This window comes from Diadema setosum, chromosome 1 (assembly GCF_964275005.1).
Source record: "Diadema setosum chromosome 1, eeDiaSeto1, whole genome shotgun sequence".
Classification (NCBI taxonomy): domain Eukaryota; kingdom Metazoa; phylum Echinodermata; class Echinoidea; order Diadematoida; family Diadematidae; genus Diadema; species Diadema setosum.
In genome coordinates this window covers 26,667,012-26,682,652 of record NC_092685.1, presented here as the reverse complement: position 1 = coordinate 26,682,652, position 15,641 = coordinate 26,667,012, and the positions used below count along the sequence as shown (strand labels likewise).

Here is a 15,641-nt window from a genome sequence, read left to right as displayed (position 1 = left end):
GCAATAATATTTTTCTTGTGTCAATGAAACTGTTGCATTACCATCCAAACTCCCTTTATTGATCGCATTTGCAATTTCTTCACATTGTGGTGTAGGGTGACCAGTGGAAAATGCGCTACCTCCCACTCAGACCGAAGGACCCAGTGCCCTCAGACATTGAGGTCTCCAGGGCCCAGAAGCCTAAGGAAGTCTCTGAGCTGGCCCAGGAACTGCAGCTCCTGCCCAGCGAAATTGACTTCTATGGCAAGACCAAGGCCAAGATATCTCTGACGGTCCTGGACCGATTGAAGGACAGGGTGCCCGGAAAGTACATTGTGGTTGGGGGGTGAGTAGACAGGATTATGCACAAATAAAAAAAAAAAAAATTCAAACAGCTCTGCTGACACTTTGTTTCGATCGAGTATAATGGAAATGGTCCGTACACCATGGAATGAATGGTATTTGGTAATAAACTTAACTGAATTGAATCATTGGAACATAGGATTTCTGGAGTAATTTTGTTGCAGAAATTATTGTTTCGTGGAATTGGCAACTCTGAATTTTACTGAGTATACTGTACTTGGACGAGATTGAAAGGAGCCATTATAAATCATTAAATCTGCAAAAATCATAAAGTAATTTGCAAAGATTTGTCATTTGGCAGAGAAATCATCTCAAATATGTCCTGAATCAAGTCATTTTTTTTTTAAAAGTCTGTGAAACACTCTGTTTCTGGTGAATTGTGCAGCATTGGTAGCCAATGTGCTTTTGGATCTACAGTCTAAATTCTAAAGAGCAAGGAGCAGCAGAATTAGGCGGTAGTGGCTGATCTGGATCTATGATATTTAATCAGTGTTAATGTTTGATCTTAGGATTACCCCAACCCCGCTGGGAGAAGGCAAGAGTACCACCACCATCGGCCTGACGCAAGCCCTGGGATCCCACCTCAGAAAGAATGTGTTTGCCTGCGTCCGTCAACCCTCGCAGGGACCGACGTTCGGTATCAAGGGCGGGGCAGCTGGGGGCGGATACGCACAAGTTATTCCCATGGAAGAGGTGAAGACGAGGAATCGTTGATTTATTGATCAGTGTGTGTCCATCAGAGATTGGGTTCCTTTTATATGAATTAAAACAAAAAATATGAATACAAAACTGTGGATATGTAAGAAACAAACTTTAAAATCACAAAGTGCTGATTTCAATCCCCTCAAGATAACAGGAAGAACACCAGTGACAAAAGTCAGTAAATGTGCGTTTAGAAAGCAACCTGCATCTTGAGGTACTGTAAAAGCAGTTGTTTGATATCAAATTTTTGTTGCTCCCTTACAGAATGCCAGGAGAGGCCTTTAAACCATAATTTTTGATGTGACTGATGTATTCAGATTAAGGTTGTCATTGATGACATATGAAAATCATGTTTTTTTAATCTTTTTTTTTTTTTTTTTTACCCATATTTCTCGTTTAGTTTAATCTTCATCTGACTGGGGACATTCATGCCATCACCGCAGCCAACAACCTCCTGGCTGCAGCCATTGATGCCAGGATCTTCCACGAATCCACCCAGACGGACTCTGCCCTGTATGGCAGACTTGTGCCAACCAAGAAGGGCCAGCGTGCATTTTCCGACATCCAGCTCGGCAGACTGAAGGTGTGATAATTATCATGAATATTCATGTCAGTAAATTGTAATTTCAATGGCTGGAACCTAACAGACTATTGACAAACTTAAATCCCAATGTATAATGATGATGAATGTGTTTCCCATGTAGCTAGGCAGCAAGTGTTCAACTTTCGGCTCATTGTCTTGAGTGCATTTAAGTTTTGTTTTAGACAAAGAGCATGTGTGTTTGTACACTGGGTTTCTGCAGTAATTGTATCGTCATGAAAAATGCTAAGTGTTTTGTGGGAAGGTGGAAAAAAGTTGTACTTACTGGAGTTCCTCTGAACTAACATACTTTTCTTCCCACCCCCCCCCCCCCCCAGCGTCTTGGCATCGACAAAACAAATCCCGATGACCTGACTGAGGAGGAGATTCACAGATTTGCCCGTCTGGACATCGACATTTCAACCATCACATGGCAGCGAGGTCAGTCCTTTGGTCTCTGTCAAATCGCTAAAGTTATTATATTTAATGTTGATGTATTCTACGTGAGAATTTAAAAGTGTAGCGTAGTTTCAGTTGACTTGGGAATTCAGGTTTAAATTTTTTATGAGATAATTAGAAACTTCTTATATGAAATATTAAAGAGCATACAATTCTGAGAGGAATTTAAAGTTTATTTGAGGAAAAGAAACAAAGAGGTCCTAATAAGAGGTGGGTCCAACCTTTTATTTTTTTCAATTTCTTTGTGCTATATTGTTTTTGCAGAAGCAAGGATAAGTGCATGACTTGATATCATTCTTATTGATAATGCTGCTTCCATGTTGCAGTGGTTGACACTAATGACCGCTACCTGCGCAAGATCACCATCGGACAGTCCCCAACCGAGAAGGGCTTCACTCGTGAGACCCAGTTCGACATCACGGTGGCCAGCGAGATCATGGCCATTCTCGCCCTGACTAACAACCTGGCCGACATGCGCCAGCGCCTGGGCAAGATCGTCGTCGCCAGCAACAAGCAGGGCGAGCCCGTGACGGCGGACGACCTCGGTCTGGGCGGGGCCCTCACAGTGCTCATGAAGGACGCCATCAAACCGAACCTCATGCAGACTCTGGAGGTAATGATGATTGAAAAGGGATGTTTGCAATGACACTGGTATATGACTTTGGGTATAGTAATGTCATTTTGATGTTGATGGTAATGGTGACGGTGATAATGTTGAAAATGATGATGGTGACTGTGGTGGTTTTGATAATGGTGATGATGATTATGATTGCAGTGGTTATGATTAATGTGTTTTTTTTTTTTTTATTTCTTGTAATAATAGAAGCATGATATGCGGAATTACCCACTTTTTGTAGAAAAGCAAAAAAATTGTGTTGTTGAATTAGTCTTTACAAATTTTCAAAATGCGTTGATATAAAATCTTTATTTGTACCCGACACCAATATAATGTACCAGTGCTGCATTTTTTTTTCAAAGCTTGTTTTTTTTGTTTGTTTTTTTTTGTAAATGAAAATGATTTGAAATGAACCTACCATCTGTGTATGAAAGGATTTCATATTTTTGTTCAAACATTTATGAATGAAATGAAAGGATGTCACAGAAGCGTAGACAGCCACGCAATTTTCAGAAAGCATGGGGATCTAAGTTTACATTAAAAAAAAAATGTGCATTAAAGTTACTCTCACTTTCATCAACCTGTACATTCATTGTGTCATATATCAAATATTAGATGTTTCATCAATGCTTACCTATTTCTTTCAGGGTAACCCAGTGTTTGTCCATGCTGGACCGTTTGCCAACATCGCCCATGGAAACTCGTCCATCTTGGCGGACAAAATAGCGCTCAAGTTGGTGGGAGAACATGGATTTGTTGGTGAGTCATCCTTGTAGTCATTATGCAGGAAGGTCACATGAGATTTAGCGGTGCTACCTGGTATTGCGGCACTTCCTCGTAAAATCTTTTGCAGTGTTTTACACACTGAGGCTGACTGTCAATTGTGATATGAAAGATTAAAGACCCATGATTGAAGATTTTCAGAATAACAGTCAAGAAAATTTCAGCAATGCCTAGCCACTTGAAAGTTTTGAAGAAAGTTTTGAAGCTGTCAAAGCATAGATAATACAAGCAAATCATTTGTGATACATTCGTTCAAAGTTCAGCAGTTAAATAATAAAAGAAACATGAAAATAATCTCTGTATATATAGGAGTATCTCACAAATGGGAAGTTAACATCGGTTTCGGTTGACTGTGCTGTGACCACAATATTTAATCTCCTATGTTTTATGCTTCTCTTCCAGTTACTGAAGCAGGCTTTGGATCTGACATTGGCATGGAGAAGTTCTTCGACATCAAGACCCGCTACTCGGGCCTGAAACCCAGCGCATGTGTGATTGTGGCCACAGTCAGAGCCCTGAAGATGCATGGAGGTGGACCTAATGTGAGTGGACACATAATTGTCACCTGTTTTCTGCCTCCCATTTAAATTTCTGAGCTTTCAAAATTCTGAATTTTAAAATTCTTAAATTGCTCAATGTAAATTTCTAAATTTCACGGAATACACTTCTTAATTATATCCCTATTAACAGTACCATTGGAATTCACTTTTCAAGACGATGGAAGCTGTATTTGCCATTTGTACAGTCATGTTTGTTGTCCTTTTTCCATTTTGTATAGACATGTGTTATTGTGGAGAGAAAAGTGTCTAGTAGGCTATTCATACACACAGATGTGACTGATTGAAAAAAAGTATTTAAGGACGTTCCTCAGTTAAAGTGAAGTCCATGTCATTTTAACAAACTTTCCATGGCGTAACTTTGACCCATCCGAAGCCCAAATATGTAGATAAAACCATAGGTTCATGTGCTTGTTTTTCTTCTACGGGACTTTGAAGAATATGACAAATCTGCCGTCCTGTACCAAAATGATAGCATTACAGGATCAAGACTATGATTGGCAACAAAATCTGCAATGACGAACTTGAATCCCCATAATTCTTTCAAAATCCACGTTATTTTCTCCAAATTTGCAAGAATTGCTGAAAAAGGTACCCAAAACGAGGAAAAGGTTTTAAAGTGAAGGTTAACACTCTCATTCTTGAGCAAGCAGCGCCCTCATGCGGTAGAAAACACCGAAATCTCTCAAATCCTTCTCATCAACGTTTTCTGTTAGGGATGAGCTAAAGGACAAGGTTCATAAAACTTATGCTGTACATTCAAAACCCATGTCATTTTCACGAAACTTGACCAAATTGTAGGAAAAGGCTTACTAATTCCAGAAAAACAATAAAAAGTGGGGGTTCATGTGGTAGTTTTTGTGCTAGCAGTGCTCCCATGCGACATATATCATCGTAAGTCCCCAAAATCTGGTCAGGAACCTATGCGGGGATGCCCTGACAGGGTGGGTTCATAAAACTTATGTTGTACATTCAAAACCCATGTCATATTCACGAAACTTGACCAAATTATAGAAGAAGGCTTACTAATTCCAGAAAAACAAAAAGTGGGGGTTCATGTGCTTGTTTTTGTGCTAGCAGCACCCCCATATGATAGAAATCATCCTAGGACCCCAAAATCTGGTCAGGAACCTATCGTGGGTGCCCTGATAAGATGGGGTTCATGAATGTGATGCTGTTCAATCAAAACCCATGTTATTTTTACGAAGCTTTATCAAATTGTAGAAGAAGGGTTACTTAATGCAGAACAATTGTAAAAATGGGGGGGTTCATGTGCTCGTTTTGGTGCTAGCAGAGCCTCCTTGCGACAGAAATCATCGTAAGACCCCCAAATCTGGCCAGGAACAAATGCATGGATATACCCTGCTAGGATGCATAAATCTCATGCGGCTCACTCAAAACCCCATTTTCTTTAAAAAAAAAAAAAAAAGTGTCATAGTTGCAGTCATATGGTGAAAATATATCCAGAAAGGAAGGTCCATGTGCGTTTTTGTTATTATTTCCCGTACTAAGCCATAATGATATTATGTGGACGCAAGCGTGAAAAACTCCACATTGACATGCTTGTTTGTTTGTTTTACCCACTTGCTGTAACCATGTGCAGAAAGTGATAATGGAGGAAGAAGAATAAATATAAGGAAAATGGGAGTTTTGGCATTAGTCTGACGGTCCTCCAAAGGAAAAACAAATCTTGATATAATGACGGTGATTGTAGATTGCATGTGTTGGTTGTTGCAGTGGTTGGTAACTGCGTGTTGTAAACTATGAGGATGTACCTTGAGTATCCCCCCCCCCCCCCCGAAAAAAAAATTCTTTGATTCTCTTTTTGTTACACCAGATTTGGTAATCAAAGATTAATATCTGAATGGTGAAAGTGATAAATACTTGTTTGATAATACTTACGTGCCCTTGTATTTTGTAACCAAAAATTAAAAAAACACACAATATTTTGTATTAGTAATGGCAAGTTTGGATCTAATTTAGATTTTAACAGAGATACTCGGATTGTTTTAGTTGTTAGACCTAAAGATGAATGTGTCATATGTTTGTGTTGTTGTTGTTGTTATTATTTTTAACACCTAGTCTAGTAGACTAGTAGTCCCCGACTAGGGCTTATAGGCCCTATACCTAGGTACCTTAGCGCTCGACTTGACCATGTTGATGAACAGATAATGAACTGAATGTCACAAAACTGATCTCTGGACTGAAAATGGAAATAGCTCAGTTCCACTTCCAAGCTTTCCGATTCCGTCGATCAGTGTTGTGCTACCATGACCATCCTAATGCAGCTCAGACCGCTAAACTTTGCGTAGTACGTACAGATTGTAACGCTACAGTGGGCACGCGAGCCGAGCGAGGCCACCCAGTGCGGCCGCGTTGGGGAGCTGTCGGGTATCCGTACGTACCACACTCTAGCTCGATCTACTAGCAGCTGCTCAGCTCAGCTAGCTCAGCTCATCACACTCGCGTGCGCTGCTACGCTCTTAATTACGTCACTGCCAACCTGCACAGCTAGGATGCGCACAAACTCAATTGAGGAACGTCCTTAAATGAATCCTTTTATTATTTTTTATAGGCATTTGCCCAACATAGTAATCTTTCACAGTTTTAAGTATGAAAAAGAAAACAAAAATGCTTAAAACCCAGCACGTACAGTAGAATGAGATTTATGACAATGTTAATGCATCCCCCTCCTTCCCCACACATGCACACACTTTAGTCTTTGATTAGGAAGCGACAGATGATTAATACTATGTATTCCATTTCTTAAATCCTACAGGTGACTGCTGGAAAGCCGCTTGCTCCAGAATACAGCCAGGAAAACCTGGAGCTGCTGGAGAAAGGTTTCTGCAACCTCCGGAAACAGATTGAAAACACCAAGTATTTTGGAGTCCCATGCGTAGTGGCCATCAACCAGTTTGCGTAAGAAACAACCGTGTGTTTTTAAAAAAACTTTTATTGAGATGTTTAGATGTGGATTAATGTAGTAGATGGTTTTAATGAGTAATGATCGTTAATTTCATGTTTTAATCTGCTTGAGTAAAGAAGGCATCAACAATGTACAAAAGGTGGAGTTTAAATGGATGATATACCATTTTTTAACAAAGTGTGAGTGCGACATTCTCTTGAAATAACATTTCCTACATTATATTAAAGACGTCGACTTTACCTGTCCAGTGAGAGTTAACAGAATGTAGTTTATACTGATCATGAAGTATTCGGTTTAATTGTTGGAATGATTTATGTAGAAAGTTAACTTCTTTGTTATATTATTGAAAAGTGTATCATAGAATGTTTAAAAATCAGTTGTAAATATTTCACAGTCCCAATTTTTTTTTAACTGTATGATCATATGTTTAATTACCATGTGTAAAGAATCAACTCGTTTAGAAAATTTTATTGATATAACACTTTACAATGTGTCAAGAAATGAATTTCCAGTGTGATTTTTTTTTTCCACATCCATTTGATACTTGTGCTTATGACTAAGAGGACTTAAAAGAACACAATACACACTAGGAGTTGACCTTTAGTGTTACAAATGTTTTGTAATCTAATATCTTTGTGTACCTCAGCTCAGACACACCAAATGAGTTGGCCCTTCTTCAGCATCTGTCCAAGGAGTGTGGAGCCTATGATGCTGTGGTGTCCAACCACTGGGCCCTCGGTGGAGCTGGGGCAGTGGAACTGGCCAAGGCTGTGGAGAGAGCGTGCTACCAGCCCAGTGAATTCAACTTCCTTTATGAGCTGGATGTAAGTCCTGTCTGTCTGCACTTTTGTTATATCATTTCATATTTCATTTCAATCTATTTTCATACTTCTCAATGACAAAATACATTAGATATAACAGAATAGAATGATGCATGGTATCCAGCTTGGATGTACAATAAAATATTACCAACATGTAGAACACGACTCTTGACCTGGGGGGGGGGGGGGGGGGGGGGAGGAGAGAAAAGAAAAAGAAAGTTGTATCTATTTGAATAACAGGTCTCTAAAAAACGAGTAGGTGGGGGCCTTTTGTTGCCACTGTTGTTTTTGTTTTGTTTTTGCTATCACTTTGTCAACTACATATTAACTGTTGTCAGCTATTTTGTGCACTGTCTAAACAAATTACACATCATTAATGTTGATGGAACACTGAAGAGCGTTTTGTGGCCAAGTTTACCAGTGTCCCTCACAAATTCACAGCAGAATTAACAACTCAAGAAACTTGTGGCTCCGGTAACAGAAATGCAATCTATGAGTATCATCTCCAGGGTGGGAATTTGCTTGATTCTTTTCTTTGAAAAAGGGATAGAATTAATTTTTCTTTGAAAAAGGGATAAAATTTATTTTATATTCCTTTTCTCTGGTTCTTAAAGAGATCCTTAAGCATGCATGCACACAATTGTCTGGCAAGTTCTGATTTCAAGAATATGCCTGTAAATACAGTTAAACTCGCCTAAGTCGACGTCGCATATGTCGAATAATCGCGTAAGTCGAAGATTTTAAAAAGTCCCGATTTTTCCCCATTGACTTACGTGTATTAATTCACTCACAAGTCGAATTTTTTAAGTCGAATACTCGCCTAAGTCGATGAAATTCCAAGAACACTTTCACGGAAAAACCATTGAATTCACCTTGCCTAAGTCGAATAAGATTTTATTGTGTAATAAATCATTGTCAAAATCATGAGACGCCAGTTTTTGTTTACATACAGTACCAAAAGAGACTTTGCGTTAAAAACATTAACGTTTCATTTACGCAAGCCGTTTCACCTGAATCGTTATTAACGCAAACTAACGATCGGGAAAATTAACGTTTGTAGTAACGATGAGTAACGATCCCAAGTGCAAATTAACGATGTTTCGTTGACATTAACGGTAGTAACGCAAGAACTCACGCGAGATTTTGGTTTCCGTTACCCAGACCTGGTGAAAGGACGACGTATCGCCTCTGCCGAGTGTAGCCGCTGCGATGTATATGCCTTATATACTTAGCGGAGTCTTTTCGCGAATCGTATCACGATTTCGCGAATGGTTAATATGCGACCGTGGTCACCAAAAACGCACGCCGTACCAATAACAACAACAAAAAAGCCCGATGTTTGCCTTCAGTTTTGGAAATGAACAGCGGTAACAATCGGCTCCATAAGATGCTAGAATAAATGTCAGATGTTTGCTCTTAATTTTGGAAATGAATAACGGTAATATTCAATGTGGATAAAGCGTCTTGCTGAAGGGCAAATATCGGGCACACCGCTCCAGCTCTCAGCTCCAAAGTAGACAACATACATGTACATTATACACGTGTATGCGTGGTGTAACTGTAAGTCGATTTTTTTCGACTTACGCACAAGTCGAAACTCGCCTAAGTCGATGTGTTTTGCTCAGTCCCGAGAAGATCGACTTATGCGAGTTTAACTGTATGGCATATATAGTGGTTAGTAAATGTAGTCAGAGAATCTAGTATTTTTGCCTCCTGATGTATGCAGAGAAGTAACTATGGATCAGTGCCGCCATTTTAGCACAGAAACCATATTCCACAAAAACATCTGTTCTTGAATCTCGTATTCCATGAAGTTTGATATCACCCGAATCATTGCAATACTCGTGCACAGAGACCCATCGAGGAGAAAATTGCCACGATCGCTAAGAAGATCTATGGTGCTGATGACATTGAGCTGTCCGAGGAGGCCCAGAAGAAGATTGACCGTTATCGCAGCCAGGGGTTCAACGACCTGCCCATCTGCATGGCCAAGACGCATCTGTCCCTGTCCCACGACCCCAGCCTGAAGGGCACCCCCATCGGCTTCAAGCTTCCGATCAGAGATGTGAGGGCCAGCGTGGGAGCAGGATTCCTCTACCCACTGGTTGGCACTGTAAGTCATTGTGCTTCACATGATATATATATGCTACCTACAGAGTGCTCCTGTTCTAATGCAATTTTGTTACAACAAAGTATAAATTTAGGTCCCCAAATTATTATTCATATATCTTTATATACTTGATTTTTTTGGTTATAACAAACTTTCGACATAACAAAAGAACACTGCTGGTCCTGAGGAGTTTGTTGTAACAGGAGTTACCTGTATAGGGTCATACCTGCAGTATTGGGATATTCAAACTGGGACATTGTATGGGTCCCGACTGAAAAGGGAATGCACAAACACCTCTTCTGATGTGTATATGTGTAAAATGTTCGCAAACATATCCAATGTTCTGTTATGCCCGGATGTGAATGGGATATAGACAAAATTATCTCAGTTTTAGAGTGAGTACACATGATTTTTCTCTTAGCTATCAGTCCATCCTCAACAGGTTAAAAGGCAGCGTAAACCGAGTACAGCTGCACTGCTGAGCACAGCTGTGGTATCTGTGCGCACTCTGTAACACACAGACTCATTGTCAACAGAATTCAAGATGTAGCAATGTACATACATGCTTGACTGATTGACTGATTTGAACTTACTTCCACCTCATGTTCACAAAAACAAAGAAACAAATTTCATGCATTACAATAATTATTACAATACAATGACATCTAGTTTTATGTGACGTAAACAATAGTCAAGATGTATAATTTAGGAACAAATGGTAATACAAAATAGAAATTAGAACAAAAGTGGGGGACCTAAATCAAAAGCATAGCCTGTATATCTTGGGCCCTTGATAATTGGATGCGTGTCAAAGCATGCACAGAAATAGTTTAGATGAAAAACTGAAAGGTAGTTTTGATGTGAGAAAGAGGAAAGAACAAAGAGTAAGAAATGGAGGAGTAGATAAGACATGTTGAGATTGGAGGGGAAAGAACAATTAGAGAGATGGGGGGGGGGGCAGAGGAGGAGGATTGGTAATTTCAAACAGAATATCATTTGTAGTTTGTTTACTGTTTGGAGGTCATGTCAGCATTGGATAGAAAGCATGTATGAGATATGACAGTGAGTGAAACATCTGTACTATATAAGTAGTTGCTATGGTATCACATTATCTGAAAGTGCGATCATGAGAGTTTTTTTAGTGTCTCGTTTGTCCTTGAAATCTTGCTGGCGGTCTCGTTTGTCCTTGAAATCTTGCTGGCAGTCACTTTTACTGTTCAAGCCAGCACAGTGAGTGACCAATTGGTTTAAACCATTGCAATATTGCCACACACTGGCAATGGTCAGTGTTGTTGGACACGACTGGTAAAAAGCTTGACACATTTACACTGTAGTTCTGAAAAGTTTGCACTCCTGCTAATTTGTCGAATTGATTTACAACCTCTTATTTTATGACTGATAGAAAAAAATAAGCAGAACAAAACGATCAATAGAAATGAGAATTCAAATGTAATTTCTGAATTGGGATGTCCATCCTTGTCCACTGACCCTAATACTCTTCTGAAGTCACTGTTACTCTTTGTTTTCCATTGGTATTACTATCAAACTTATTTTATCTTCTTCAATAGATGAGCACCATGCCCGGCCTTCCCACAAGACCATGCTTCTACGACATCGACATCGACTCAGAAACCGAGACAATTTATGGACTCTTCTAAGGATCCTGGAATTGTTGACTGAAATGTTTGGAGGTCACAACCACGGTACTTTTTTTTTTCCTTTCTCCCAGAAACGTGAATACACATTTCTATTCCTGGATGGATATTTTTGTATAAATTTGGGCATAAGTTTCCCATTATAATGTGTGTGCTTAAACCTGCCTATAGACAAAAGAAATGACATGAGGTTAACGTTTTGTGTTGCAAACAAGTACAATAGACTGGCATCAGAAACGTGGCTATATAAATCATCAGGATCGTTTGATCGATGAAAGAAAAAGAATTTGATCAACTCAAACATCAAAGTGTGTGATTAATCTGGGCCCTGCATTAGGGGGTGCCGCTGACATTATGTTTGTTTTGTGTAATGTTAGGCATTCTGTGACACATAAAAGTACATGGCCCACATTTGTACAAGGAATATTGAAAGCAGAGCATCAGAGGATTTTTCTGTCAAATTATTTCGTGCAAGCATCAGTCGCGCAATATGGTTTTAATTTGGCAAAGACACAGAAAGTGGACACTTTGATAGCATTCCATCATTTCTGTTTTTATTCTTCTTTTGTACTACTCAGGCAATGTTCTTGGTTTTACAAAAATCATTGTCCCTATTGAGAGAGTATTAGAGTATGAGTAAGAGAGTAACAGAGTTTCGAAGACATGATTTTGTAATTTGGAATAATGGAAATCCTTTCGGTACTACCAAAGTAGAATCTGGATAATAACTATTGGGCTATATCAAAGGTGTGTGTGTTATTTTTCCCTTTTTTTATTTTTTTTTTTTGACCATGGACAGTGTGTTGGCTAACGAATGCATAGTAATACATTCTCGGTTTTGATATTGCACATCAAAATTTTGTATTCAACATGTTGCTAGGTTATTTAGGTTGTTATAGTACATTCTCTGCAAAAATTGAAGGGAAACGTGAGGTTCATGAAATCATCAAAATACCTCGTCAAAATGCTGAAGAAATCCACGAGGGCTTGTTCAGACAAAGGCTGTTTCAGTCAAATACTGCTTTACTAAGTGGTAGGTCTTCAAAGCTGTGCCAAACAGTGCCAAGATGCTACACAAGCTATTGTTGCAAAGACATATACATTTTGTAGTATATTAGTGGAAGATAAGTCACTCAACATCAAAGTGGACATGTCATCATTAGAAGCATCATTATCAGTGTAAAATAAAGGGAAACCCCTTTATAACAAATTTGCTCACAAGGAGCTGTTTGAAATGCAGTAAAATCAGAGGTCCTGGCGACCATGGTGTTGTTTTGGTTTTTTTTTTTTTGTGTGTGTGTATTTGTATTAGATTATTCGCTTCCAGGGGTGCCTACACAGAATATCTTGGAAACTTGTATGGATCTTAAAGTCGCTTCAGGCCAGATAATAGTCATTGAATATAGTGAAGTCACGATAGATTTTGCCTTCAAGTCTAGCCATGTGACCTCGCCTGCATTTCCTTTTCCAATCTCATGGGCAGTTTACTGCAGCGAGGCCGAGTCTGTGAAATTAAAAACTTCAGGCCAAACACCCAGGGAGGCACGGTATGTTACAAAAAGGAACGCTACCCAAGGATCTGACCTGCTAACATTGTATTATACACACCTGGGAGATGGATTTCCCTTGATTTTACCATGATTTTACACACCAGCATTGCTTAGACTTCTATATTATCTTTGTAATGGCATTATTATGTTTTGTTCTCTGTATGCAGATCATATACCAAGTAAGGGCAAACTTTTAAAGCAGAATAATAAAAAAAAAAATAAACAAACAAGCAATGGTACTTGAAATTTGTAAACCCGGAGGGCAGTATAACTGCAAAGACACAAAGCAAACCCCTGCATGCTTATCTTTTCCACACGATGTCTTGATCCACTATGATGCATGGTGTCTACCTATAAATGTAGGAAAGCTGTTTGCTGACTGTGCCTGTCCATCGGATTTTCTGCCACAAGAGAGGCAGGAGTGTGACTGATTGGCTTAGCGAAGAATGAGAGGAACTGAAATTAAATTTACAGGGTGTACTGATTATTGAGAAAACACTTCCTGTGGGGGGAAAAAAAGGTGATTGATTGAAATTAAATGACATGATTATTTATCAGTAGTTGTATTATATTCTATTCACATGGAACATTGTTTAATTTGAAATAATTGCTTCTGTAAAATAATTGTCTATTCTACTTATCAGCACTTATGTATGGGAGGATTAACATTAAAAAAAGAATAATAATGTTGGTAATTTTCTTGTCATGGAAGTCAATGTGAACATTTCATGTGGTCAAATACAATTTGCACAAAGTAATGTGTAATGTTTTCTTTTTTGTGTGTTACGAATATCTACATGTACAATGTATTTGAAAATTATGTCAATGTATAGTTTATTATGTTTTGTGAATGAATACACTGCAGATGCATTGCATCAAGAAAGCTTATTTTGTTCATTGAAAATGCATTGCATCAAGAAAGCTATTTTGTTCATTGAAAATAAAGTCTATGAAGAAAATGTTGAAAGAAGAAAACTTACTGGAGCAAGTGTGTATTTGTTGTGTCTGCATTCATTACCTCCGCCAAGGGAGGAGGTTATGTTTTCGTTACCGTTGGTTTGTTCGTTCGTTCGTTTGTTTGTCCGTGTGCAAAATAACTCAAGTTGTGCACGGATTTAGATGAAACTTGCAGGAAAGGTTGAGAATGACACAAGAAACAATTAACTTTTGGTAGTGATCCGAGAATTTTTTTTGGAATTTATAAAGGAATTTTGATATTTTGGCAGGTAGGGTCAATGAACTTGGGAGTTCAGGCTGCGCGTATATTTGAGCTTTGCATGCGTGCACTAAAAGCGTGCTCCAGTTTCTGCTAGGGCGAGGCGCGCCGTGCAGCTGAGGGTTTATGACGTAACAAAGGCTTCTATATTGGGAAATCAGGCGACTTTCAGCACACAATGCTATCAAGTACGTATGGGCATTACATTTTCGAGTTATACAGTATGTGTGTCCCTCCTAGTTCTTGCAATTTTTAAAATGTACTGCGAGGTGATTACTTTGTTTATAGATAGATACACATACTGTATAGCACTCGTAAACATATGCATGTCGTGTCACAACAAATGTTTTTCATCCTGAATATTCCTACTGACTCTACAAGAGGACAACGTACTAGGTGTTACAAAAAACATTTCCAACTTTTGAGCCTTAATAGCTCAAAAACTATATATCAGATAACACTAACATTGATGTGCGCAATAGCTGAATAGTGTACAATTTTGTTGGAGGTAATTTGAAAATGAACACATAAATGAGTTTCATTAAATTCTAAGATTTATTTTCAAGTTAGGTTTCCGATTTTGCTCTATTTTGAACCCTTTGTACAAAACTTTAATTTTGCACAGGGATCAATTGGTGTGTATGGGAGTGTGTGGTTAACACCCAGACAATGGTCCTGAACAATGGCCAGGGTGTGAATTAATGCTCTTATTACATATTCATGAGAAATTCCACTATCACAGCTAGTCTTTATTCATCCTGATATTGTAGTGTATGCAAGCACATGAAAACATGTGCTTATCTTTTTCATGTGCATGCATTTTACTATATACCATGAATTCAGACTAGCAGTACCCAGGGCAATACATCATGAATTCTTAATAAAGCATTAATGTGCGTTGGAGCAAGAGTCCAGAAGCCTAATCAGCAGAGCTCTGAAAAGGTGGCACACTGTATTTTTGGTATTCATGACCCAGTTTACAGTGCGAGGCGGCTGAGCCCTCCTTCATTTCAGTGTAAACGCGCAAAAGGCCAAATGCGAGGCCAAAATTGGCCGCGCATTTGGCTACGCTCTGTAGGTGGTCTCGGCCGCGGCTCCTTCTTGGTGTAAACGCAAACTGGGCCAAATGCGCGGCCAATGTTAGTCTGGCTTCCAGACCCTCTGCCCGTACTATTTCGCTATACACGATATTAACCCCCTCAACGTCGAAAACTAGTATAGTTTAAGGTGGTTTTGTCCTGCAAAGGATTTTCCCTTCGGCAAAGGACTTTGCCCGAACGGCGACTTCGTCCAGTTGGCAAAGGGTCTGAAAACCAGACTA

The 15,641-nt window shown here is 39.1% G+C and overlaps 1 protein-coding gene across 1 annotated transcript in view; it reads left to right on the top strand.

Annotated features, from left to right (window-relative positions):
* The window catches only part of LOC140235193 (C-1-tetrahydrofolate synthase, cytoplasmic-like), a 36,054-nt gene extending 21,981 nt beyond the window's left edge, over nucleotides 1-14,073 (top strand). Inside the window, 11 exon segments of the mRNA XM_072315230.1 lie at nucleotides 96-325; nucleotides 852-1,035; nucleotides 1,445-1,627; nucleotides 1,963-2,065; nucleotides 2,410-2,696; nucleotides 3,347-3,458; nucleotides 3,885-4,024; nucleotides 6,819-6,961; nucleotides 7,615-7,792; nucleotides 9,642-9,902; nucleotides 11,468-14,073. Coding sequence (XP_072171331.1) covers nucleotides 96-325; nucleotides 852-1,035; nucleotides 1,445-1,627; nucleotides 1,963-2,065; nucleotides 2,410-2,696; nucleotides 3,347-3,458; nucleotides 3,885-4,024; nucleotides 6,819-6,961; nucleotides 7,615-7,792; nucleotides 9,642-9,902; nucleotides 11,468-11,557 — 1,911 coding nt within the window. The 3' untranslated portion in view covers nucleotides 11,558-14,073.
* The last annotated feature ends 1,568 nt before the right edge of the window (nucleotides 14,074-15,641 follow it).